General features: G+C 39.8%; 1 protein-coding gene across 4 annotated transcripts; it reads right to left on the bottom strand.

The window, feature by feature from the left end:
• Nucleotides 1-531: 531 nt before the first annotated feature.
• nlrx1 (NLR family member X1) lies at nt 532-27,995 on the bottom strand. 4 transcript variants are annotated; one of them, XM_053873357.1, is made up of 13 exons: nt 27,855-27,925; nt 27,662-27,712; nt 18,556-18,613; nt 18,173-18,276; nt 13,296-13,695; nt 12,981-13,212; nt 8,798-9,959; nt 8,528-8,711; nt 7,855-7,950; nt 6,961-7,047; nt 4,726-4,977; nt 3,938-4,139; nt 532-1,883 (listed from the first exon to the last, which is right to left on the bottom strand). In XM_053873357.1, exons 5-13 carry the CDS (start codon nt 13,589-13,591, stop codon nt 1,746-1,748), a joined length of 2,649 nt encoding a protein of 882 aa, XP_053729332.1. In that variant the 5' UTR covers nt 13,592-13,695; nt 18,173-18,276; nt 18,556-18,613; nt 27,662-27,712; nt 27,855-27,925; the 3' UTR covers nt 532-1,745. The 4 variants fall into 4 exon arrangements, with proteins under 4 accessions (XP_053729332.1, XP_053729330.1, XP_053729333.1 ...); XM_053873355.1 differs by lacking the exon at nt 18,556-18,613 and having other exon boundaries at nt 27,855-27,995; XM_053873358.1 differs by lacking the exon at nt 27,855-27,925 and having other exon boundaries at nt 27,662-27,848.

Genomic DNA, 27,995 nt, shown 5'->3' with positions numbered 1-27,995 from the left:
AACATACATTGTATTATAATAATAATGCTTATGATTGTTTTTATTTATTGATTTTGGAGTCTGAATTAGTACCCAAGTCAGTGGACGAAACAGAACCATTGACAACAATTATTATTTTTTTTTTTATATAATTGTTTTATTTGGGTTAAGCCACTTGTTTAATTCAATGTCACATGTGATGAGATTTGTTCCACATGGTGATGTAGAATCATAAATGAGTTTAATTGTAATTTCTCCTCATCTTTCCATATAAATGTAATTATCAATCATATATCTACCCACTGCACTTTATTTGGTGATTATTTATTTATTCATTAATTTATTTTCAAACATGCCTTACTGACACCATAGTCCAAAGTCCAACAACTGTAGAGTAATTGTTTTGTAAAATACTCAGTGCTACAATATGCAATTCTTTGTGGGGTGATCTGATGAAGTGCATTTCATACAATGAACTCCAAGATACTGAACTTCTGAATTCTGAACAGTGCTTTTCAAAATGAATCACTGGGGCATTGCTGTTGTCAACATTTTATTGAAGTCACTGAATGATCGAAGGTTTGTTTCAATTTACTGGTGTGATATTGTTTTTCAAAGACAAACATGGAACAAATCAGGCTCTCGGGGCGTCCAGATCTTCACAAGAACTTACCCATGCTGTGAGTATCTTCGGAGTTTTTCTTCCATTTATAACATTGTTTTTTACAGAAGGCTGATTATATTTCATATTGATCAACATTTCATCTAATTCCCTCAACAAATTCTGACAAATAACCATCAGCAAGAAAGAAAGACCAAAGGCAGGTACAAGTTAGTGTAAGACAAACTTTAGACAGGCAATGAACAAAGCAGTATTCTCCCTGTAGCTCTGAACTACAGTCGTATGTTAATGTTAGCAATTGCACCTGTGCAAGTAAACGTTATAAAACTTTATGTTGTTACATGCATCAGTCTATCTTATAAATCATCTAATACATTTATCAGAACATTATCTGGGCAATTTTCAGGTGAGATCAAAAATGAGACCATTACAGACCAACTAAGCAATAACACATTTTTTACCACCTGATAGCACTAAGTACTCTACATATCAACCCCCAGCCCAAATACATCACTCAACAGCCAGAAATCCTGGCGTCCTATTTGACTACTCACTTACCTTTGACCCTCACATTAAAAAAAAAACTGTCCAGTCCAATCAAACATATGATCTCATATGCCGACTTAGAAACTCATTTTCATTCATAGGAGTTAGTTGTCCCTACATCTAAACTTAAATCTAGATGTGACAGAGCTTTTTCTGTCAGGGCACCTCAACTCTGGAACAATTGAAAGAGGAGATCTGAAAATTTAATTTGGCCCACCACCTTAAAATAACTGCTAAACACTCTTATAGGGTTTAAAGGGATTGCATTTATGTGATATCCTCCTAACATTTCCTTAGTTCTCGCTCATTGAAGGCTAAGCTGTCCACATTCGTGGTCGAGCAAGAAGTACAAACACTTTTCACTGTTTTGGCGGTGAAGCACTTTGTGATAATGTGAAAAAGGTTTGGGCACTGATTACGACTGTCAAGTTCACTAACACTGTCAGTTCAGTTATAATATGATGCAACATTGATATACTGAATGCCTCAACATGCATTTCATTTGGATGGATTTGAGAAAAAGTTACTTAGACCTATGGGAAAGGCAGTTTAGTTCTTCCATGGTTTAATCACACTCTTCATCATTGCAACAGCAACATCAAGGAGAGCCAGATGGTATGTCCCGCTCAAGCATCCGCAGAGTTTCCTGCACTCCCCTCTCTACCCTGCGGAAGTGCAGCCTCTTCCAGAGGTTCTGCTGCTGCTGACGGCCCCACTCAAGATCCCGTAGAAACACCTGTAACAAAGACCACGTCCAATATTCATTCATTGTACAGTGACTCTGGTTCTGATTATTACTGAACCACAAACAAACTCAATGAACAGAAATGAGGGGTGTACTTGCAACATTGGACTTAGAAGTTAGATTTCCCAATTCGCATACACAACTATGTCGAGACATAACATCACAGCAGCAACTAAACACCACTGTGTAGACAGTCCAGTTTACAATCATAGTTTTAAATGTATTTTTAACACGAGAAACTCTCAACACTGACATTAGACACGGAGACTCTGATACTACTGTACATCATAAAACAGTTTCAAGACAGAATGTAGTGTGACAAACAAATGTAATAGAATGAAAATGTATTGTAAATCTTTTCGCTATGGCCAGAAAGGCAAAATTCATTGTATTTTTATCCCTCATCACTATGTTCCCCTCACACAAATGATTTTTTTTTTTTTGCATAGACTCATGCCGTACCCTTTCCTCCCATTAATAACACAGTTATAGCCAAACCAATTGATAAATTCAGGCCAGCAGTCATCAAAAAACTGTAGTTTAAATTGACAGCAAATAGGCCCATCTGTTGCTTCCACCAGGCGGATGGCCATACATGTCAAAGAATATTGTCCAATGGTTCATTTTCAAACTACAGTGGGCTGGTTAGATCATAGCATAGACCTACACACCTTACGGGCAGTTTACAGTCATTGCAATACATTATGACACGCATGGAGCGTGACCACTGTAGAAATGCGGCGATCCGTGTGAAAACAGATGATGTTTGAAGGTGGGACATCAAGCTATGTTTTGTGACAAGTAACGAATAATGTCGGAGGGAAAGTAGCTTCATCATATTGAGGGGCTGGTGCTCAAGCCAGAAAACAATAGCATCAAGTGCAAAAGCATTATTGTTGCGATGGGTCTGTTCGTCTTTGAAATGATCAACTTTGATGAGTACACGGTAACAAAAACATGTTATACAGAATACTGTATGTGTTTACTTACAGGACTTACAGGAAATCAAAATGTACTTCACTAAGAGACACCTAAATCTGTCTGGGAAAAAAAACAAACAGTGCAAAAAAAAAAGGGGGCAGAAATAATAAGAATCGACTTCTCTTCAGATATTAGAGGAGAGTGGCTCCACATCCATTAACATTTGGTGATCCAAGTTGAAATATTACTACATTACATTAAACAATGTTGACAACGTTGACAAACAGTTAGGAAGCCATGGGAGACATAGTGGTTACATGTGGATGTATACAAAATGCCTTGCCACAGAGGCAGTTACGCATGCACTGACATTTACAATTGTATCTTGAGATAAAAATGATCTCGAGATACTAATTATCATCAGATAACTTATCTCTGGAAAAAAATTAAGTCATGCATGTCACATCCAAAAAAATAAACACGTGCATGTCACTTCCAGGGCTACGTATCATCATAGCCTTCTGTGAAAAAAAAAAAAAAAGAAATGCTATACATTTCTTTTTTATTTATTCGGTGTACACAAATTTTAGGTTCAGATTGTATTTTCACAACCTAACACTACATTTTTCCAGTATTCAAGCACTTTTACACAGTAAAAAAATAGATCTCAGTTCTTTTTGACACCGAAACTATATTGAAATGGATTGCATTTTTCTGGTGTTATATATATTTGCTTCGTCAAAATACATCGTTTTACTGTGTTATTTTAAAACACGATAATTCTGAGATGGCTTTCATATTTTATTGAATCTATGTCAATGTCTCTCTGGACTGGAATGTCCATAGAATAATAATTTAAAAAAAAAGTTGCACAGCCCAGAATACCAAATCAGATTAGTGTCTCTCACTGTGTGTTCTGCGTGTAGTTGGTAGAGGCTGAATTATTGTGTGAACAGTTTTCCCCCCCTTCTACCGGACAATTGTGAACTGCTTTCATTTGATGGCCTTGTGCCAGACTTTTTTGAGCTCCTTTGTCGAGCTTGCTCTGTGTGCATTTGGGTCTCCTACCTTGGATCGTTCATCGTCCGTTAAAAATGCTGACAGAGAAAATTAATGGTTGGTACCTTCAGTTGCTGTTGGACGCGCTCCCGGTCCCAAGATGAGGCATTTTCTCGGATTACACTGAGTATGGGGTGCCAGTCATCAGAGACGTCATCACCTTCAGTGACTGAGGCCAATACTCGGACCTTCCTGCTGCTGCTGCTCTGGCTACCTCGCACGTACAAGGACTGTTTTCCAATATCACTTATCGGGTTGAGGTACAAGCTGCAAAGATACATGCAGTTAAATGTGTAGAAAGTAAAATATTTACAATTCTTTAAACACAGACTGTGGAGACACTTGTTTAAGAAACCAACCAACAAACCGTCAGAGTAGACATCCCTCATCTCCGCGACTGCAAACTCAATTTATTTCAAAATTTTGACAGAAACAGAACCACAAATATTATTCGGACTGAAGATGTTTAAATGCTGAACTTTTTCTTCTTCTTCCTCTTCATGATGCATTTTTTGACCACGGTTTATACTCTGGAGCGACGAATAGTCAGAAAGATACAGTTGGCGGAATACGTGCAACAGCATTTCATCAGAGACGGGTCTTTAAGTTACAACATTATCTTTGTTTACCAATGTGTTTTTTTTCGGTTTCAAGGGCTGATAGACAAAAATGTTATGTCCTCAAATCAGTTGATGAAATGTTACTGTATGTTGACATTACTGACCTAGTCCGAGGAATTGCTGTTGTTTAGTTTCATAATCTGGCACAAAGCAAAAGGTTTCTTACAGTATAAATGGCTGCTTTATACTCATTGAGGACAAACATTTGAATAGCTTAACATTTAGACCCTTACTGCACAGTGTGGATGTTATGATGCTCCCTGCAAACATCAACCAAGGACAAAGCGGCATTGTCGCCAATATTGTTGTAGGCAACGTTGACCTCCTGTAGGCTGGAGTGCTGCTGGATTCTCTCTGCCAACTCCAGAGCCGACTGGTCGCCCATGCCAGTGTGCATCAGTGACAGGTGCTTCAGAGTCTGGTTTTCCGGGAAGGCTTCAAGGAGGCAACTCACCCCAGAGTCAAGTAGAGGGTTGTCGCAAAGTCTACAAAACAAATAGAAAAAAAAACCTGATTCCTATTATGCAGATATTACATATTTTACCTTGTGGCAATTTCGGATGTGATTTTTTTTGTCATTAATTCATGTTAACTTACATGATGGACAGGCGCATCAACTTAAAGTGGACCGATATTGCATTTCCAACATTCTTCATTCATATGTTTCAAATATTGATTTCCCGTACACTAAGTAATAAATATGACAACATATCGATATGTGTTGAAGTTAGCACTTTATAAAGTTCTCCCCCTTGTCAAATTCTGCTTTCCTCAGCCTCTCACCCTTAACTTAATCCTCCAAAGAACAGGGCTAACCTTAACCAGGACTCTGAACCAAACTGAAACCCAATCATAATCACCTCATAATTTTGAAGGCTTCATCCTCAAATTGAGGTTTGGACCTGTAAGGTCCCTACGAGGATAGTGTATTGTCAAGAATTGGTCCCCACAGGGCTGTGTTTTATGGTACAAACTTACCAGTTACAGACTGGTCAGTTCTGGTCTCCGCATGATTGGAGTTTGTCTCCAACATCATTATTTGCTCATGTTTATATATAACTGCTAGTATAAAGTAAGTATAAATATGAGCATTTCAATGTTTCACATCTCTCATAGAACCCTGTCGAGTTCGTAACCTGACAGACTGCTCTGCCTGTTGCTCTGTTTTCCTTTAGGGTTTCTCATGTCACTAGACTGTTTACTATAACTTTGAACCTGGACGCATGCCAGGGAAGCACAGATCCTAGTTAAAGAAAATTAGAAATTATTTAAATAAATTATTATACATGCATATTGCGTTCTTGAAATTATTATATATACAAACTTTTCGTAGAGTGAGAAATAAATATTCTCCCATTCTCTCTCCTAAAATGGTTGTTTTTCATGGCATGACATAATTTCAAAAAAGCACTGACTGAATGAGAATTTGTTGATGATCCCTAACTGGCCCTGTGATGTACCATTAATGCTACCTGGGAAACAGTTTGGCTGAGATCAGTACAGCAGATGATGACAATGCGAAACCCACAGCGTGTCCGTATCCAACTCTTTTCACCGAGGTCTTTTGCCTACGGGAAACCCTAAATGATATGGTACAAGTCAGACAACTGCGTCAGAAATGTTATTTACACCACCTGTCCACCACTTGAAGTTCAGCATGGACGTAGACAGTGCTTATGCCCCAAGGACATCATGCCAAGAGGAGGAGAAAGAGAAATCTGGAGCAAACAAGGTAAGGTGTCCAGGAACAACAATTAGACACAACTATTTCAGAGGGACAGCTCTTGGAGATGAAGTAAGGGAAGCCAGACTCAGGTGGTTTGGACACATGCAGAGGAAAGACAGGTAATGTGTTGGATGAGGAATGATATGAAATGAATGAATGAAATGGAAGTGCAGGAAGGAAGAGAAGAGTCGACCATAAAAACAGTTTTTCAATGAAATACTCATCTATCATATCACTATTTCAAAAAGTTCATAGGTTGACATCCTTGCTCCCTGCTTTGCCCCTACTACAAAACCACAACCTCCCTGATCTCCTCAACCAAGGGGCAGTTTTAAATCTGTATTAATTCCAAACTTTGATAGAAACACGCCCCCAAATGTTTTGACGATTTGATGATTGACAGCCACACCACATGGGGCTTTAAATTTGCTCATTCAAATGCTACAATGGTGCATCGCAATTTTTCAATGGTGGCACCCAAAGTGTTAATGCATGGCTGGACATGACAAAAGAAAACAAGAGGAGCTGTATCATAGAATATATTAAATACTAATTGAAACAGAAGACTAGATGCTGGAAGTCTCCACAGAGTGCTCACCACTTAGGTAAGGGGGGCATGCCAGCCAGCTATTCCACTATGTGAGTTCGCTGGGGTGTCTGAAGTTGGCAAGTTAAGGTGCCTGCTTCATTTACACCTTTACAAAAAGTCACAAAAACATGAAAATTGATTGAATGTTCTTACAGCAGAGTTTCAATGGAACTCCTGTTGTCCAGTAGCAGATCTCTCAGGAGGTTGCAGGACTCGGGCCCCAAGCTGTTGAACTGCAGGCTGATAAACAAAAAGCACAGATATGGTGCATTAACTTCTAACACAGCAGTAGAATATTAACAGAAAATGTGAATTGTTTTTCATTTATGTTTGCCTTACTCTCCTTTATCAACATATTCTGCCTTGGTTCTGCAAAGCTTCATTCTTCTCGATAGCTTGTACCTCCACCTTTTCCATTTTTTTCCATCTCAAGCTAATCTTAACCCTACAAATAACTATATGCATGCAACATCAAACTCCATGGAGACTTCTCCTTATGTTTGCCTGAACTGATCCATGATGTAATTCAACTCTAACATGAAGCTTTGCATCACGCTTACTGCACACCTCACCACCTTTACACAGTCCTCTCACATACCCTATACAAGCCTCAGATGATTCTGACTGAGGCTTTCTCTAGATTAGTGTTTTTCCACCTGTGTGTTTGGCACACTATTGTGCCATGAGAGACTGTCAGGAATTGATCAGATTTCACCTTTGTCTAGAGATACGGGTGTGCGATATGACAACATTATATTGTGAATGACTGGAAAGTGATGGCATTCTGCCAAAGTATAATACCATTCTTCTCCTCATATCAGCTACCTGTTGACCCTTTTCAGTCATGGCCTCTTCATTCAACATGCTGGTCTTCCTTTTCTTTTTGTACATCTTAAGTCTTCACAATGTGAGATTAATTGTTGAAATTTTGGGGACCTTAGTATTTGTAAATTGTAATTGTATAGCCTGATTGCACCATGAACTCTGCATATTATTATTCATAATAATAATAATATGCTGACAATAATAACTAATAATAAGCTTTACTTGATGGTCTGGGCATGTCTGAAGGCAGGCAGCAGAGTCATCAGCATGTCTCTAGTCAGGAGACAAGAGGAGAGGTCCAGGACTTGAAGATGATAACTAGAAAAAGATAAGCACCATTGAAATTATTCACATATAAAAGACATTGTGTTTTTTCTAAGTCACACCAGAAGCCAAATGTATAGTTATTAATAGTTACTGTCAATGTCTACTGGAATGCACTATATATATATACGATATATATATATATATATATATACATATATATATATATACGACGACGTGCAATTTATGCTTCAAGGAGACACAACGTTTGTTAGATTTGTATCTTGTAGTCGGGCAAGGACTTCTTAAAAAACACAGGGTTCATATTGTGGCATTTTTCTTTACAGTTTTAGTTTTAAACATTTTAATACAGTACGTCAAAATAAAATATTAGCTGTACTTTCACAAAGCTAAGATTGTGCTGAATATACATGGCCAGGCAGTTTTTAAGCTTAAGTATAAAAACACAATCTCAAAATTGCTGTGGAAATTTCATTTAGTGCTAAAAGTCACTTGCATCATAACCTAACTCTTTTTTTTTCTCCCACTTATAATCAAAACGCATTAGAGCACATTGGAATGGTCCTAATTTTATAACCAAACACTGCAGCAAACATCTTCTGTTGATTACCTTCCTGGTGTGCAGGACAGAACCGAACTCAGCACAAAGCATTTCAGTGATGTCATGCGGATATTCGGGAGGCGGATGGCTCTGAGGGAGGCCACCACCTCAGAAGTCAGTCTAGGGTTCTGAAACTCATAAAGTAGAACCAGCAGGTCCATCACTTCTTCTGGGGGCTGTGGCTTGTTGAGTTCTACAATGTTATTCAGGGAAAACAGAATTTTTTATGTCAGTATGTTTACAGAAAATCTGAAAGATATTTTACACAGAACAACTTACCTCTAACCAGGTATTTTCTTAGAGCCTTAGTGATCTGGACCACAGTACTGCTGTGAATGCTGCAGTCCAGCTGCTGAAGGAGAACACGATTCCCATAATGCAACAGTCCCCCCATGAAAATGGGGTAAAGTTCGAAAGGGTGACTCTTCGTGTAATGCTGTGGCTGCGGACCATGAAATCCCAGCAGACTTTGCTCCATCTGATCCAGGACATCCTCATTGTAGCTGTCCTCTTTGCGAAACATCTCTGCAGCCATGGTTCTGGCAATGTTGCCTTTGTTTTGACTGTTGATTTTCTCAAACAGCTTTGGGAAGAGTTTGAGGAGGTTGAAGATGGTAAAAATTCGGAGTGGGATGAACTTCGAAAGAATGCTGACAAGAGTATTCACATCCTCACTAGCCTGGCCAATGGCAACAGACACCTGCTTTGTAATCTTCTCAAGAGCAGACTTATTTTCACCAAGCACGACGTAAAGAGCAGCAAGGTATTCCTGCATTGCCGGGACAGCGAACACAAAGCGTCTCTCATCACCCTCACAAAGATCTCCATGGTAATGTCGACCACTTTCAACACATGGAGCCAAGAAGAAGTCCACCACGTCAGTTCTGAACGTGACTAGCTGACGCAATTCCTCATCAGTCTTGGTTTTACCGCCAATCCACTGCTCCAATTCATTCTCTGAAAATGAGGTCTGTTTGTTTGTCACTCCGTCAAATGCAAGTTTGCCAACTGTTCGAACAACATACAACATTAGAGAATTGTGGCAATCCTGGATTGGTACACCAGTCCCTGAAGCAAGAACCTCGCCTCCAAAATTCATCCTCAGAAAGCTGGTGTATATGCCTGTCAGAGTGCGTAGGGGTGACTTGGCGTTGGTGAAGTGCAGATAGTGCAAAGTGGCACATGTGAGCCAACAGTAGGAGGGGAGAAAGCAGGCTGCAGCAAGTTGATTTTGTTTCTGTAGGTTCAGGTAAAGAAGCTCCACAAGAGCCTGAGCTGCCTGGTTCTGAGCACCGTCCCTGCCCTGCAGCAACAAACGGCTTGTAAAATAAGCTCGCTGGCGCTGAGGATCGTTAAAGCCACAGATCTGTGCATAGCGATTCACATACTTCTGAGGAATGATGTCAACCGCAGAGAGCCTGGTGGTCACCAGCACGCTGGCCTAAAAAAAAAAAAAAAAACATCACCACACACATTTAGATCAGATTAGATGGCCTTTAGTAGTCCCACAGTTGGGAAATCCAATAATTTTAAGAAGTCACAAACAACAACATAGAAATATCATGCTTTTGGTTTGCAACGACTCCGTCAGGAACTTTTCAGTTCATCGCAATAAGACAGATCAAATCATCCTATTAGTGCCGATTTCCCCAGAACACAAGAGGGAAACCACCACGGACCATGACAGGCCCGAATCTCCACCATAAGCCGAAAACAGTTTGTCTTTCACTTGATCGTGCGAAGATTGACACTTTGATAAACACCAATTGCTCCCGTCAGATGATCCCACTGTATCCCACTGAGTACATCAAAGAGGTTTTCGTCTTCATATGTTTTGGGTTACAGCTCACTCACAATAATATGATTGAGTATTTCTTTTGGTCTGTTCCTGTGCATTCCTGTCATTTTCTTCCTCGTGATGACCCATTCAGCAACATTATTCAAATTATTGAATTTAATCATTTAATTTTCAAAAGAGACTGCAGTTGCAATGAGGTCCAAAATTCAATTGGAGCAGCACAGGAGACTGATGTTACTAGGAGAAAAAAAAGTGGAGGAGTCAGGTGCACATACGTACTAGCAACCCTGTGCCAACGTTGGCTCAGAAGTTCCAACGTTGGCTCAGGGTGGCTTCCAATCTTGCCTGTTCTTCTTGATACACACCCAGAGCCACATTTTTCTCCCCACGCTGCACAGGCACGTGTATTATCCGCTCTTTTTATTCAAAAATCAATGATCGTCAGTTATCGTCCACTGAGCTAACAAATCTAACGTTCAGTTGTCTCTGGTCAAATGTGCCACACTCCCATAGATCTCTTCAATAGTAGACAATATTACTACTGACACAAAACCACAACATTTCAAAAAACATTGAAGATAAATAACACTATATTTTAGCATGTTGTATCAAAGGCAATGTCAAAGAACACGAGGCAGTAGAGCAATGATTTCCCCCAAGTTACAATCAATGACAGCCACAGATCTCTACTTGAGGATGTGGACCCCCCACAATGTCCTATGTTGCAATATCACAACATGTGAATGTAGCTGTGGTAAGCCTGGCTTGAGTCGGTGTAAAAGGTAGACAATGGACACAATTTTCTTGCCAAAAAATGTTTATTTACCAGGAGCACTATGATGCTAGCAAAAAATAGAAGGAAAGGTTTTTTGGGTTTTTTTTTTTAAAAGAAAATATAAATTTGTAAGGAAATCATCAGTTAACTTATCTTAACTGAAAAATGTACCATAAAAATTGTGCATACCACTGCACACTGCAGTGCCACCTCTAGAATAGACACAAAATGCCCGCTATTCAAGCGGTTCTACCAGGACTGCGCCTCTCAACAAGTGACTCCACAACTCCACCATCAATCGCAATTTTATCCTAAAACCAGAAAAGAAACTCCAATGCTCACATTGGGACATGGAGAGATTAGGCCATATATAGCTGCAAGCTACAGTATATCCAGTTGTAGCCATTCAATAGTTCCCCTCCCAGCACAGTTCCAGCACAATTCCAGCCACCCCTCTTCTTGAGGTTTTAATAATGTAAACTCCACCGACTTGCACTATGATGTGTGAACTGAAGGTGGCACTTTTTCTTCATAGACAAAGCCCAGAGTGATTATATCTGCAGCTTTTATTTTAATAAAAAAATGACAATGTACAGTTTGCCTAGTTTCCAACTCCAACTAGTGACTAAATGTAATTTGTGAAAATAGTCTGAGTAGGCTGACAGACTGTAAACTGCTGAGTGAAAGTTCTGGTCTTCCTTGAGGCTCAGCTGTGAAGCGGGTTCTGGGGAGCTCTTTTGTTCCGGGCCTTTCACTGCTGTCTGCCCTAACAAGCTTGCTATTCACATGCTGATTGTTGAATGATGTTGATGAGATTCCAGGATTGTGAGGAACAGAGTCTCTGTGCATTTTGTTTACATGAGCACGCTCAATGCTGTTTTCGTCCATATGCCTGGAGCTCTGTTCTAAGCTCCAGCACCAGTGTCCTTTAAGTCCTCACTGCAGAACCGTTAGCAGTTAATAGGCTCTCATGGAAATGAAACTCACTCAAAAATATAAACCCTGAGGGGCACTTCAGTCACACACAATCACACTTCCTCAAACATTTGGAAACATTATATCACAATATTTTGCAATATTCAATTGAAAACTGCTTGTGGCACTTGAACAGTTCCGTGTGAGTGCAATTGATGTGTCACCAACAGACACATCAACAACTCTGCCACTTCTAACTTCTCTGAACTCTTTGGGTTCTTCTTCTTGATCCAAGTGCAAAGGTCAGGATCATGACTGAGCAGTTTGAACTGCTCCAGTATGATTATATCTTCCTTTCTTCCTTCCCTCCCTCCTTTGTTTTTGTCTTGGGTGTCACCCATACAGGTCTTTAAGGTAGAACTGCAGCTTTTTTCTTCTTCACCTGGCACACTGGACTGGAACCTACTTCAGTGAGTCTCAGCACAGATTTCAAATTTCAGATTTCAAAAAGGGCATTCCTTGCTTTTTCATTGTTGTGCTGTGTTGCATGGCTATATGTTCAGGAGGTTGATAATTCAAGTGCTTTTGCTTTTATTTGGCTGACAAAGGTCTGATTTTATTGGTAGAAAGCTCTGCATTATTTACATTGGATTTCAAATGTTTTCACTGATGTGATCCCACAGTTACATGCATCACGAGAATAGTGAGGACGAAGAAAGACGCTGATGTTACATCAGTGAACATTACGTGACAATTCTTTGATCATTTAGATGGTTCAGTCATTGTTGTGACTTTCTTCAACTTGTGAGTGAAGCATAAATAAATGAAGAATGTTTTCACTATTTAAGTGTTAAATAAACATGAAAATACACTCTCACGTTTACCTTTGGCTGCAAAATAACAGTTAGGAAGGTCATATTTACCTTCTTAAATTTGAGAATTATGATTTGTGAGAAATTTTAAAAAAGCTTTACCTCTGGAAGCAGGTACTTCCTCAGTAGGTTAACCACCACAGCATCTGCAGGCAAGGCCACACCGGGGTCATCGCAAAGTTCTGTGGAGCCTATCCTGAAGTCCAACATCATCTTCTCCATGCCATTAAACAAAAAGAGCACATTCTCGGCCTGGGTTCCATCGCCGCTCAAGAGGGGGTGTCTCTTCAGATGTAGGTATTTTCTGCTCACAAGGTCACGCAGAGAAGCTACCCTGTCGGAATACAATGTTCCATGCTGAAAACCTATGGCGTGATTGTGTTATTCAGCCACACACACATTTAACAAAAGACTTACTTAGATAGCTGGCTGAGATCCTCACAAGAGAACGGGACCAACAATTTGAACTGAGTCAGCGTTGCACCGTTACACCAATCCAGAACCAGTTTTCGTACCACGGTGGCCTTCCCAGTTCCAACAGCTCCATACAAGACAACATTAATCCCCCTCCCCTCACTCAAGGAACGAGCACTCTCAAACAGCTGATTTATTGTCACAGGGGGGTTGGACATGGTCTGTGGTTGGAGTGAGGAACTCTGGAACCCAGAACGCTCTTCTGGATTTCTCTCCAGAATCAGGGGGTCTACATGCATGGTTTCTGGAGTGAAGTAACCACCAAACTGCTTCTCCTCTTGAGGAAGGTGGCTGAACCATAGAAAGAGCTTCCGCTTGTGGATTTCAATCGGATCCAGAGGACCTGCAAAAGAAGAGTGCAAATGAATTGTTTTCAAGCTTTTTTAATCCATGCCCTCAATAGTCTGACCAACTATTGGGTCAACAATACAAAGACTGTTGCTGTTTCTGGGCCACTCCGAAGGCGATGCAAAGGCTATAATTTGCAATCACTTTCTAGTGGATGCACCATCCACTCACAAGTTCTGAACCATTGCTTCCATTACCAATGGAGGCAATGTGTAAATAAAGTACAGGTAGGAGCATTTGACTGAGCACTGATGGTCTCTCACACACACACATTGTTAGCGTCATAATGCATATTGCCCGCAGGGACCGTCATTTGTCGGAGATGTCTACAATAAATGTCAATTTTAGAAATACACACTAGGGTCAAAATTATGAAAACAATTGCAACATGTATGAGAACCAAAAGAAGTTCGAGATCAATGAGTTACCCATGATGTTTCTGAATGGTTCATCTCCTCGATCATCATCATGCATTGACGAAGGCAAATATAAAATATATGTATAAAACAGACCATAATTGAAAATATATTCATGCACAAAATCGAACAGAAAGTATGTATAAGTACACTGAAGTAAATTGTCCAACAATGGAGTAAGAAAACATGGTACAATGTGTCACATGTATATTTCTATTAATACATTCATTATGGTTTCATTTGCTCAAAATGTAGCACCACAGATATTCAATAGGCCACAGTAGCTGACAGACTCTGATATACTGATTCCTGTTCCTATCCATCCTGGTCACTCTCAGAGAGAACCTCAGCATCTTCATCTCTGCTACCTCCAGCTCTACCTCCTGTCATTTCCTGAGTGCCACTGTTTCCAAACCATACAAGATTGCTGGCCTCACCACCGTTCTGCTCAACAACAAGCTCACTATTCACATGCTGATTGATGAATGATGTTGAGATTGCAATTATCAGCAACACAATAAGGGCGCTTTCACACTCCAGGTTCTGTCTCGAAACAAAGCTCTTTGTTGTCATTGTTGACCCGGGCCTTGACCGATCTGGTACGAGATACATTTGTCTGCTCTGCATCTTTTAGTTTGGCAAGTTTTTACGTCGGATCCTCTTCCTGACACAACCCTCTGCATTTATCCGGGCTTGGGACCAGCGTAAGAAGGAAACTGGCTTGCCGCCCCCTAATGGCTGCATAATTCACTAAACTATGGTATATCACTCAAAAGATTATTAATTGAAAGTAATGAACATTAAAACAAAGCGGACGTTAAAAATGACAACAGAAAGGCAGACAAAAAATGATCTAGGACTGCTCAATGTTCTTAGTCAGTAGAGGTATTTTGCCAACACAAGTTCAGTGAGCTTCTGAGGGAAGACATGCTGGCTTCGAAACCCATTCCCAAAACAAAATCCGGAGACATGGCCCGGTGATCACACTCCCTCTGTCTTCGAAGCACGCGACTTCAGAAGAGTCACAGTTCCTCCATCCCCCCTCATGTTGGCTGAGTCACCTATTTCCATTGACGACTCCTTCCACATCCAGTGAACCACAATCACTGGGGACTTCAAATGGGAGCCGACCATCAGTTCCCTTTTCAGGAAGGCCCAGCAGAGAGTGTTCTTCTTGCGGCAGCTGAAGAAAGTACAACTGCCGACCAAGATGCTGGTGAAGTTCTACACCGCCATGATTGAGTCTATCCTCACTTTCTTTATCACCGTATGGTACAGCAGCGCCACCTCCAGGGACAAGGGCAGACTACAGCACATTTGGCATTCTGCTGAGAAGGTGATCGGCTGCAGACTGCCACCTCTTGTTGACCTGTATGTCTCCAGGACCCAGAGACGTGCAGGTCGGATCACAGACAGCCCTTCTCACGCTGGTTATGGATTGTTTGTCCCTCCTTCCTCTGGCAAGAGGATACGGTCAATCCAGACAAGAACCTCCCTTCACAGGAACAGCTTTTTCCCCTCGGCCGTCAGACTGATGAATTTGTGAACAGCCCTCGTTGTTTGTGGGTTACTTATTTATTAGTTACTTCTATTATTATTGTTCATTTTATTTCATTATTATGGTTATTGTTATTGTTCATCATTGCATGTTGTTCATTATTGTTCACTAAGCACTTTCCTCACTGACCATGGCAATAAAGCTGATTCTGATGAGTAGATGTCATTTTAATTTTCTTCTGCCTCCGTTGAACACCTTGACACCGCCAGCTACTTCCGTAATCAACACGACTGATTTACATACAAAGTCAATGGAGTTGGGGTAATAAACAGCGGCTAACAACATGGCTGCGATGCTACTGGAGTGGGTGACACGATGCGATTTGAGCTTCATCCAGCCATTCCAGGCCAGTAATTAAATTTTTTAACTACTGGTGGCCAGTCGCGGTGCATCAACCAATCAGAAACCAGATTTCAGAGTTTCGTGTACAGGACGAGAACATTATCGCCGCCGTTTTTTAAGAGCAGACTTTCTGCCTTCCCCGTCGTGAGTGACACAAATTGTCAATTTTTATAAGTTCTATCAGCACTTTAATAGGATGAATCTTGTCTGGAGGGAAATTTCGCCACAATGGTGGTGTTCCTGGTGAGTAGTATGGCGAGATTTGCTATTGGTTACCTCCACTCTGAGGCGCTGCCTCACGCCCAAGAGCGATTGATAGGCTCCACCTTTCCCCATAAGACCCCCTGTCTGCCTTTATGCATTCTCCTTTGCCGTCCTCTTTCGTCTGAATCCCTTCAACTCCAATAGAGACGTTGAGGAACATGACTGGAGATGCAGCAGCAACAGATGAATCATGAGGTAGGTTTGTATGTTCATTGGTGACAATCTGAATGCTAGCTAAATATAAAAAAAACTAGAAGATCCCTGAAAACATACCTACATAGTTTACTTCAGGTCTGATTATGACTCTGGGTGTATTGAATGAGTATAAATGAATGAGTAATTATTTTATTTTTGAAGACAGGCATTCGCAAGAGGAGCCCAACCGCGGGTGCTTGTCCTGTAATTCGACCACTGATCTGGGCCAACAGGTTGTCCAACTGGTGGCGGTTCCACCTGAAGTACCGCTCGAAGCGGCCCCATCCAGGTGACGCTCTCGAAGGAGGATGTTAAATTCACCAGTGTGAGCACCTCTGGTGAATGCTACAAAACGAGAGACATCTCTTTTTTCATTATTTTATTTAACGGGTAGCGATAGTTTGAGTCCCAGCTCCACCAACTTCTATCCATCGTCCACAAAGCCAGGGACCACGCCCCCCAGAGATTCAGTCAATGATCAACAAACTGAAAGAGTATGGCACAACTGTAAACCAACCAAGACACAGTTGTCTACCTAAACTTACATGCCGAACAAGGAGAGCACTGATCAGGTCACCCATGGTGATTCTGGATGGACTGCAGAGACCCACAGCTCAGGTGGGGGTATCTGTCCAGAGGACAACTATCAGTCATGCACTGCACAAATCTGGCCTTTTTGGAAGAGTGAAAAAACGAAATCCACTGTTAGAAGAAAACCACAAGAAGTCACTTTTGCAGTTTGCCAGAAGCCAGGGACAGAGCAAACAAGTGGAAGAAGGTGCGCTGGTCAAATGAGACCAAAATTTAACTTTTTGGCCTAAATGCAACCTTATGTGAGGCAGAAAACTAACACCGCACATCACTCAAAACACACCATCCCCACTGTAAGACATGGCGGTGGCAGCATCATACTCTGGGGGTGCTTCTCTTCAGCAGGGACAGGGAAGATGCTCTAATCTGACTTATCTTGAGCTATTTTGCAAAGGAGAATGGGCAGAAATTCCAGTTACTAGATGTGCAAAGCTGGTAGAGACATACTTCAAAAGACTTGCAGTTGTAATTGCAACAAAGGGTGGTTCCACAAAGTATTGACTCAGGAGGCTGAATACTTTTGCACACCGCACTGTTTTTCATATATTAAAACAAAAATAAATCATGTAGAATTTTCTTTCTACTGCATGACTGTATGCTGTTCACATAAAATTCCAATAAATAATATTTATGCTTGTCATAACATGATAAAATGCGAAAAAGTTCAAGGGGTATAAATACTTTTGCAAGCTGCTGTATGTGTCATACAATCTTAGTAAAATTAAGTAATCATCGTTTCTGTTATTTTCTTCATTAAATGATCACAGGAACAGATGGACACACTTCACGTACAATACTATCATTTGGCCCTGAGCAAGAAGCTGTGCAAACAGATAGCATTCTAAATATGAATATCACAGACATGGTGCATGCCTGCTTTCAATCATTTCAACTTCAGGGTAAATACTTGATTATTTAATTTGTTTTTATTTTATTTTCTGAACTGCAAACTAGAACAACCTACAAAAGGAAGCTTTAATAAGAGCAATGTCATGCTTTCTTTTTTCTTATGGAAATGCATTGTATTCCTTCAGTTTCTCAGAGAAAATGCAAATAAAGAGTAAGTGGAAGAAAATACTCTTTTATTAAAAGGATGAATTGATCACCTGGTTCTGAAGCGGTGGAGGTGAGAGTCCTGCATGAGGCCCCAGTAGCACACAAGTGGGAAATCTTCCATTTTCTGTTCCATTTCAAAGCCGCAGCCAGTCTACTGTAAAACACATCACAGGATTTTTTCCACAACAGTCAACATAATTTGTTATGGATGCACACAGCAGACAAGTTCCAGTTGTTTTCACCATTGAAATGGGCAGTGGATACAGTGGTGTGAACCGTAAATTCATTATCAAAACATTGTAAGGAAGTGTATGGAATACTCTCAAGTACTATCATGTCAAGCCAAGTTTTATTTCCGTTTGCCAGTTTAGTGGAGGACTTGCCAAGGGTTGTTTTGTCTCCACCTCACTCAAATCCTATAAGCAATCATAACCTCGGTTATTTTCAGTTGTAGTGTCGACGCATCTGAGATACGGGGATCAGCGCTTCATCTTGGAGACAGAAAGATGATGATGATGATTGATTGGATTTATTGCCATTTCTCTTTGCACCATTGCAGAGGGAGCCAGATCTGTCTTTATGATGAAACTTATTAGTGGAGTTTGTCTCCAACATGATTATTTGTTTATGTTTAAATATAATAGTTAACTAAGTGTAGAGATGAGAAATTCAATGTTTCACATCTCTTGTAGAATCCGGTCGTGTCTGACTGACTGCTCTGCCAGCTTTATTTAGGGGTTAAATTGAGCTGTCTGTCCTTTCCTAGATGCTATTGAAGAAATATTAGAAATAAAGAGAATAAATTATCATAATCATACTCCCTTCTTGAAATCATGATACAAACTGTCAGTCCTTTGTCTTAATTCTCTCACCTAAAATGGTTGTTTTTCATTGCCTTATTTTACATTTCACTAATACTTTGAACGTTTTAGAATTTGTTGATGGTCCCTAACTGATGTCGGATTGTACTGTAGCATTAGCTGCTGCCTGTAAGAGTGTGTCTGTGATCAGCCTAATTGGGGACACAGAAGAGGACACCGCCGGCAACACCGGAGCGGATGTCTGTCCAATATCCAGCTATTTTCACCACGGCAGCGCAGCAGGAGACCTGCATGTCTTGATATGAACCAAGGCAGACACATGCATCAGAAAACCTATTAGGACCACTGTCATTATCAAAGCTTCCCTGGATTAAATATAAGTTTAAAGCAATGATCGTGAACCAAATTCCACCACACTCTCCACAACTGTCACACGGCAGTATTGGCTGTTAAACACAGCTGAGCTGGAGCGCGCGGCGCACTGTCATGGTCATGGTGTTATGTTCATGTATGCAGGTCTAATGCAGAGAGAGAGCCGCATGTTTATTGAATTTATGGCGAGATGCAAAATTGTCATTGTGGAGATTGTTTTTGGCGGTATATTGTGTACAATAAGCTATCGCCCATCCCTAGTTTCCACAGTCAACTCGAAATAAATGTGTGAACGGACATTTTGATGCTCGCGCTCTGATCACTGTATGCTCCTTCTTGAAACACACTGAGTCATGACATAATAAAGCTAGACAAGAAAAAAGCTGCACCTTCATCTTTACTTCATCTTCCATGGCCCTGTAAACGATGGTGGCTCACCGCCACAGCTAAAATGAGAGCCACCTGGTCATCAGAAAAATGATCTCTTGTTGGAGATGTACTCTCAAAGTATTTAAATGAAGTGGTAACACATCACGGGGATGAAGATGAACATGATGTTTTCAGCATGTTTTTCATCGAAGAATCCGGAAACAAACATCACAATGACTGATGTCCATTGCTCACTGAACTCCTGTAGTGCATTCCAGCTGGACGTGAAGGAGAAAGACCCGTGATGATGACTGCATCTTACAGATTTATGTCTGATAACTAAAAGATCGTGGTTTGTTGTCACCAATTCAGTAAATGTCAAAACGTTCCCCTTTGCTTCATTCTGAATCGTACAGCCATTTTATTATCCAAGTCCATAAGTCTTGCAGCTGTTTCAGCCTCTATCCTGGCTCTCCTCATTGGGATCACAGAGTACGATTCCTGATGTTGGATGGTAGCTGTTTCTCGAGTTTCCTTTGGACGTATAAGCAATTTTTCGCTGTTTTGCCACAGTCTTTCATAAACAAAAAAAACGTAGGATGGGGGGGGGAGCGGGACCGGAGACCGAGCTTTACAAAAGCTTCCAATTAGACTCATTTGCCAGGAGCGCCGCCAAAAACAAATACTCTTAAGTTTGCTGCTTTAATAGTGCTTGCTTTCAAGGGTGATCCAGCCTTCATTGCTGCAGACCTTTGTACCATTTCAAGCTATACACTGGACTTATACAACATGGACTACAACTAATAAGTGGAAAAATTAGAGTGTAGATTTTGACTGGTAGTGGTCGTGGTTTTTTAAGATGCACCATGCCACACATTCCAAAGAGCCAATGGCATGTGAGTCATGAGCATGCATTATTTCAACAACGAAAAACGTAACTTCCTTAGCAGCTTCCTTATTTTCTTAGTAGCTTCATTATTTATTTACTCAGTGGCGGTTCTCTGCTGATTTATTCCCTGAGCGAACCAACATTACCCCCACTATAAAAGCATCTGCGACACAAGCATATTATAAGTTTTAAGTGAAATATAACTTCATGTTTTACTTCTGTAAATATTAATCCTTTCTCACAAACCATTCTTTATAGAGGCTGTTAATGTTTCGTCGTCATAACGTATTCCTGGTAGTGAATGCAAAGCATTGTGGAAAAACTAAGGCCAAACACAAGGTGTGTGCCGTCAACCTGCTGTGTTGTGGAAATATGATAGTTCTAGCCATTAATAACGTAACCAAGAGGTGCTGAATGGCATGGGTAGCTGCAGTGAGGAGGCCAAATATTACTTTCTATCACACTACACCACACATGATGGTGTCTTCGAAGCACTCTTCACAAAGACAATTTTTTTTAATGTTAAGTCAATGACAACCATTAACTAACATTAGCATGGAACGATCTTAAGTTAGCATTATGCTAACATCAGTTTTAAATGTCGTACATCTAGGCTACACAGTAATTTAATTGGTGACAGTGTTTACGGACAAACCTGCCGATGAAATGTTGGCCATTCTGAGGTGAAAGCTTCACATACCATTTCTTTTTTTTTCCTTCACCTTGTCTTTTATTTTTTGATGATTATTAAAACATGAAAAATGTAGTTCAAAGAAAAGTAATAAAAAAAAATCCAGTAAGTGAATTTAAGTGATGATTGTTGGATACTGTAAGAGCACAATAGCTGATCACTTGAAGAATATAAGTGAATCAATAATCAATTTTTTACTCTGAGCATAATACATTTGTGATAACACTTCTAACTGTGATCATTCACAATTAACCATTTCAGAAACTTGGAAAAAAAAAACAAGTCAATATTCCTAACTTAATATCATACCGCCACATAACTTAACTCAGGCTTCTATAAGTTCACTGCAACTGTCATCTGATCCCACCTATAATCCCAGAGCTCAACTCACTCACGACAGCAACATGTCAGCTACGTAACTTTCATCTGTCTGTGATGTAAAGTTTTCATCCTGCAGTACAGAAAAATGCTATGCAAGGAAGCACTGTTACAGGCTTCAACACAACAAATTCAATGCGCCATTCAATATGCAATTCACTGTCTGTCCAGATGACTAGCCTTTCTCAGTTGTCATTTTCACAGTGGGGGAAATTAAAGAATCCACCACCCTTTCATGTCATGGGCAGTGTCTGTTTGCCACCTGAATCTACCAACTTTTGAAGTCCTAAATTGGAACTTTCAACACAGTGGTGGAATACAGTGCTCTTGAAGCCTTGTTGCAACTTGTATACATCAAATTAAATGTTTTTCAGCAGTTCTTGCGCTCTTTAAAAACCAAATACAGACCATTTCCAGAAAATACCATATCATGGAAAAGATTATTTATTTCCAAAATTATATAATTATATATAATTACATTCATTCATGGATTCAGAGCCCACAAACAGTTTCAAGCATGATTTGGGTTATTTTTACATAAAATGGGCTTTTAGCTCATCTAATCTAGAAAAAACAGTTTAAAAAAATATTGTGATGAAATCCCCATTAACTTCTCAGTTTTTGAAGAAAAAAAGGACGAAATTAGGATTACAACAAAACAATATGTCTGGGGGCGCTGTGGAGCCTGGATCCAGAATGGCTGCTTGTTAAAATGCCTCCCAATCTATCCAACCTCCCTATAAACATGTCCAGTGGTAGTGTAATCAAGGAATGTGATATTTTTACTCCAAAGCACAATGCTCAAAAGCCAAAAAAAACAGATGACCGAGACGAAGAAGCCAATGGCAATATGGTGGACTTGTCGGCAGTTCTAACTGAGCTAAAAGCACTCCGTGCTGAGTTTGAAGGATTTGGTACAATGTTGGATACTATTGATGAACGTTTGGAGAAAATGCTGTCTTGGAGAACAACTTGATGGAAGTCAAGGAAGGATGTTGCCGCTAAGGAGCAGGAGGCTGAACGGCAGATTGTGTCAACCTAAGAACGACTGGAAAACAGTGTGACCGAACTCTCACAAACAAAGAAACAACTCGACTATCTAGTAGATGTCTCGGGAAACCTGAGCAGACAAAATAATTTTCTGACCGGTCTCCGTGAGGACACAGAGGGGACTCGGCCAATGCAGGAATATATCCAGGAGATGCTACCAGGTTGGCTACAGCTGGACGTGAATTGTTCATTAACCCTGGAAAGAGCACACGGTACCCCAACACACCTCGACCTAATCAAAACAAACCAGTTATCATTCGTTTTTCGATATATCGAGAGAGGGCTTGTTTTTCGAGCAGCAAGACGACTCGAAATTATACAAGACAGTAACAAACGTCACAGAGGAGCTCTCGGCAGAAACCATGAGACAGCGCAATGAATTCAGCAGCATGAGAAAGGTGTTTGTTGAGAAAGAACATACCGTGGCCTAACAAACAATTCTTGTAAAATGAGAGTCCTCCCCAATGGCAAGATAGGTTTAATGGCGTCTCCGAGAGCTGCGGAGGAGTTCCACTATGAAAATAATATGCCTTAGCAAACCATAATAACGCAGTGAGAACCCGTTGTCATTCAAATGTTTTGATCTGTTCTTTCAAGTTCTTACAGTATAGTGATTGAACCACACTTCTGTAAAATACTTATAAGCACTGCATATGATAATGCTGCACCTTTTGTTAGTTTTATGTGTGGTTGGTAATATTACTGAAATTTGCTTTACATTGGTTTTCCTGTTAAAACATTGAAACAGAAGTTTGACCTAGTGATTGATGTGCAAGTCTTTAAATTTAGGGATGCTCTGATCGATCGGTCACAAATCGTGATTAGCCGATTTCAGTATGATCAGCAAATGCCGATCACAACAACCAATCATGTGACAGCCGGCAATCTGATGAAGCCCCGCTGGTTGTGATGGGTCCACTCCTACCGACTCGCCACTCTGTGGGCAACGGCATGTCTGCTCTGAATGTTATTTCAATCTGTAAAGTTAGAATCCTACAGCACATGCACAGGAAAATGCTGTGAAGGAAAGCGTGTTCAAATTAAATACGCCATTTGAAGCGCTACCACTTGACGGAGCACAGAGAGTTTTCCTGGCTCATGAAAGTAAGACCTCTGGTTTATCACCTGCTGTTTGTGCAGTTGACGCTTAGCAACACTTGCCGGTCTGAACGTGACATTCGGAACACCAAGCTAACTGCCCAAGAAATAATCATTAATTTCACCTCGATAGATGACGAGCCTTTTTCAGGTGTTGTTTATGCAGAGACGGAAACGACCAGGTCCATCGCTGATTTGGACTTTGGTGCAAACTTTCAAAAATGCAGTGCTCTCTGTTTCAGAGTCGCGCTACAAGCGGCCAGTATGTAAATATTTCAGGGACATAGCAAAGTCTCAAGTGATTCACCAAACTGTAATGTCTCACATCAGTTAAATGTTTTTCAGTTGTCCTTTTGACAGAATAGTTGCTGCATTCTGCAAGTTTTTTTTTTCCTATTTTTTGCCTTCATGAGGCGGTGCTATTATTATTATTATACTATTTATTATATTATTATTACTATTACATTATATTATTATTATTATATTATCATACTAATATTAAAACATGTCTGAATTAAAAAGATTTAATGGTTCACGTTTTCACATCATGCACACAGAAGGTCTCATTTTGATTACAAACTCAAAGTCAATCCATATAATCCCAGTATCGATGATCGGTGGGGATCGGCACTCTGGCTGATAGGTATCGGTGATTGGCAGAAAAAACCCTGATCAGAGCATTCACATTTATGTGCGGAGATGTCGGATACCACAGCAGGCGTTTTTTGTGGTTTCACAGTTGTTGTTGCTCCTCTGTAAGGTGGATCAGCATTAGCCTCACAGTTCAGTTTGAGTAAGGGAGGGGTCTGATATGTTAGTTATGTTTTTTTAATGTTTGTCTTTTTCATTATTGTCATGTTACTCCACAAATTAAGATTAAGCTGTGCCTTTTGTTTGATCTGTTATGAAACATTTCGTACATGAAAAAAAAACAAACTTTAAACCATAAAAACATATAGGTAACTAGTTGGAATTAATGAATGGATTAAGGCGATTATGCAGATTTAAACAAGTCATGAATGGGATTAAGAAACTTAAACTGAATAATGTTTCTTCAAGAACCCACCTGACAGAATCAGACATCAAATCAGTTCAAAAACAATGGCCAGGCCTGGTGTTACATGCATTATACAACATCATGCTAGGGGTGTCATCATTTTCATCCACAAAGAAATACCATTTCAGGCTACCAAAACAATACAGGATCAAACTGGTAGACATATACGAGCCACAATGTTTTATTTTGCAAAAAGACACCCCCATCATGGATGCTTATTGAACAGACATCATCAGCAATCATCGAAAGATGTATTTATATATGGATGTATTTATATTCAACTGCTACAAAAAATGAAAAAACAAACAAAAAATCCATTCCTAAAAAATACAATTGACGTTTGGTATAAAGCACATAAAAGTACATGAATGGTACATTACTCACATTTTAAGACTTGTACAGAAATACCAAATACATAAAAAGAACTTCTTTAAATACCAACAAATTAAAAATTACATAAACTCTAAACACAAACTGACCAATACTGAACCCCCACTTACAAATCTAGAAAACCCCATACTTTCAGATCTGCAGGGAAAAGCACAAATTTCATTATTTTATGCAGCTTTGTTTTCACATGATAAAGAAGCATCCATCGATATATTACAGGCAGAGTGGAATAAAGTATGAAAGTCCAGAAGCAAACTATTAACACAAGAATGAGGTTATTATTAGTAAGTTATTAGTTATTAGTATAAATAGTTAATGAGGACCAATATTACACCTGTTAAGTTAAATCGTTGGTCTCCTAACATTCCTGACACTTATAAAATGTGTTGAAAGACAAGGTACTCATACGTTTTCTGTGGGAATGCCCAAAATTACAAAGCTATTGGAGACAGGTGGGGCAGATCATGTCGAAAATTGTTGCACTCATTATATCTCATAAAGCAAAACTCTTTAAACTTGTTATCGACCCAAAAGACTTTGTTGTATATACTAGGAAGTCAACATTAATAGACTTCGGAGTGTTACATGCTAAGAGAATGACTTTATCCGGGAAAAAAATTAATATACCCTCATTAATAGACTTCGGATTGTTACATGCTAAGAGAACTGCTTTATCCGGGAAAAAAATTAATATACCCTCAATGAATCTATGGATGAAATAAATGACATGCTTTTTAGCGCTGGAAAAACTGACGCATGTTGTTAAAGGGAGACCAGAGGAATTCGATGAAGTATGGGAACCTTTACTACTTTACTTATTGAGCAATGGGGTTCACAGATGTTACCTTAAAAATAATTAAAACATGGAGTTGTCTGAAGTGGATGATATGGGGTTTTTTTTTGTTTTTTTTATTGTTATTACTTTATTTTATAGATGCATTTTATTTTTCACTGTACTATATATGTACTTTGTATTACTTTGATTTTTGTCTCTTCTCATTGTCTTTTGCTAAATGCTTGAAAAATTTTTATTAAAAAAATAAAATAAATAAAAAAAACAATATCAATCTTCAATACTTGGTTGGGAATCCCTTTTCCTTACTCACTGCCTCGATGCGCCATAGCATTGATGCAATCAGTCTGAGGCATTGCCTGGGAGGTATGGGAGCCCAAATTTCATTGATGCTTGCTGTCAGCTTTCATTTTTTGGGGGGTCTGGAGCCCCTCATTTTACTCTTGATCATACTCCATAGATTCTGAATGGGGTTTAGACGAGTTGGTCAACCTGAATTCACTTTTATTTTGGGTTTCAACTTATTCACAAGACTGAAAGATTAGAAAATGTAAAATAATATTAGTTGACGTAAGGAGACGTAAAACTCAGTGTTGCAGACTTTACTGCAGTTTACCATTTACAAAAATACATCTTTACATATGTGGCTGTTAAAACAAAGTTGATATCATGATTCAAGTTTCCACATCATGTTCACAGAAGACCTCATTACTACATTTTGCTTACAAATTGATAATTAATGCCAGGGATGGGCACCTCAACAGTTCTAACTTTCTGTGTGTGTTTATGTGGTAATATATGTTAATACTTTTAAAATACAAAGCCTCAGTCATTTAAAATTTGCATATTTATTTCTCAACATACGAACTGTAACAAATATACTACATCCAACAACTGTTTCTAGAGCTTCGTCGCAAATTTTGTCAACATGGTAACCCTTAACTACAACATTTTTTTTTTCTTAATAATACACCAATTTAACCCATTGCCATGAAATGCACCAGTAGCCACAAATGCTATTACAGCACTGCGTCAGTGCCCTCTGATGAGAGAGAATAGATGTGCAACACTGAACTGCCCATCACTACATTTCATTATTAGTTTTAAAGCAAAAAATCAAACCAAGACAAAGACAAAATCGAGTAACACTGACAAGCCATAAGACACTACCTTTGAGTGAATACACCACTGAGACGTTGACCCTCAACCACAGTAAGTGGGAACACACTAGGCATGTTGTACAGATGAGCATCAAGGTCCGTTTATTTTGCCCTTTATGATGTGAATTCACAATTATTCAGCCAAGTTTGTTTCGTGTTGTGCACCACGATACATCTAATCTGGCTTTTAACTGTATTTTGAACTCTGAAATGTCAGAGAACAGTCAGAACATGTTTAAACATGCAGACACGTCCTAGGCACAGAAGCAAACTGCGCAGGTTCACAAACTGGTATTTTTAGCAACCGAGCTTTAACAACTCAAATTTGTGAAAGGCTGTTGCAAAAACTATACGTAAAAAATGGTTATCAGCGCAGTTCTGCCAGAGACTGACATGTCAAGAGCGGAATGAGAGCCGGCAGACCGTATGAAACAGCGGACCACATAAAAGTAGACGGGATTCGCCGCTCACCTGTGCAGCAGGCTCATGTTCTTCTAATCAGCGTCGTACACCAGCATCCACCTGGGGAAAAGCCACCGCAATGAACGGCTACACACACGGAGCAATTCGACCAAACCAACTTTTAGTTAAACTAACTTATAAACTTAACAGGACAGGTGTCATAAAACGTCGAGTCATTGCAATGACAAGCACATTTACATACTTGTGTCTTCCCCAGTCTTTGACAATCTCCCACCCTCCTCTCTGTTCTACTTCCTGGTGTTTCAGTACGCGACCATATGTATAAATAAACGCCGGACCGCTGTCGGTACACGATCCGGTGCAAGTACACGATTGGCTCGGC

The sequence above is a fragment of the Synchiropus splendidus genome, chromosome 8 (genome assembly GCF_027744825.2).
Source record: "Synchiropus splendidus isolate RoL2022-P1 chromosome 8, RoL_Sspl_1.0, whole genome shotgun sequence".
NCBI classification, from domain to species: domain Eukaryota; kingdom Metazoa; phylum Chordata; class Actinopteri; order Syngnathiformes; family Callionymidae; genus Synchiropus; species Synchiropus splendidus.
This window is presented reverse-complemented; position numbering and strand designations above follow the sequence as displayed.

Excerpts from the sequence above, each read along its gene's own strand:
- nlrx1 (XM_053873355.1), bottom strand. Across the intron at positions 13,696-18,172 it reads CTCCACCGCTTCAGAACCAG|GTCCTCTGGATCCGATTGAA; the intron begins GTGATCAATTCA and ends CTTCTTTTGCAG. Across the intron at positions 7,951-8,527 it reads CTGTCCTGCACACCAGGAAG|TTATCATCTTCAAGTCCTGG; the intron begins GTAATCAACAGA and ends ATCTTTTTCTAG.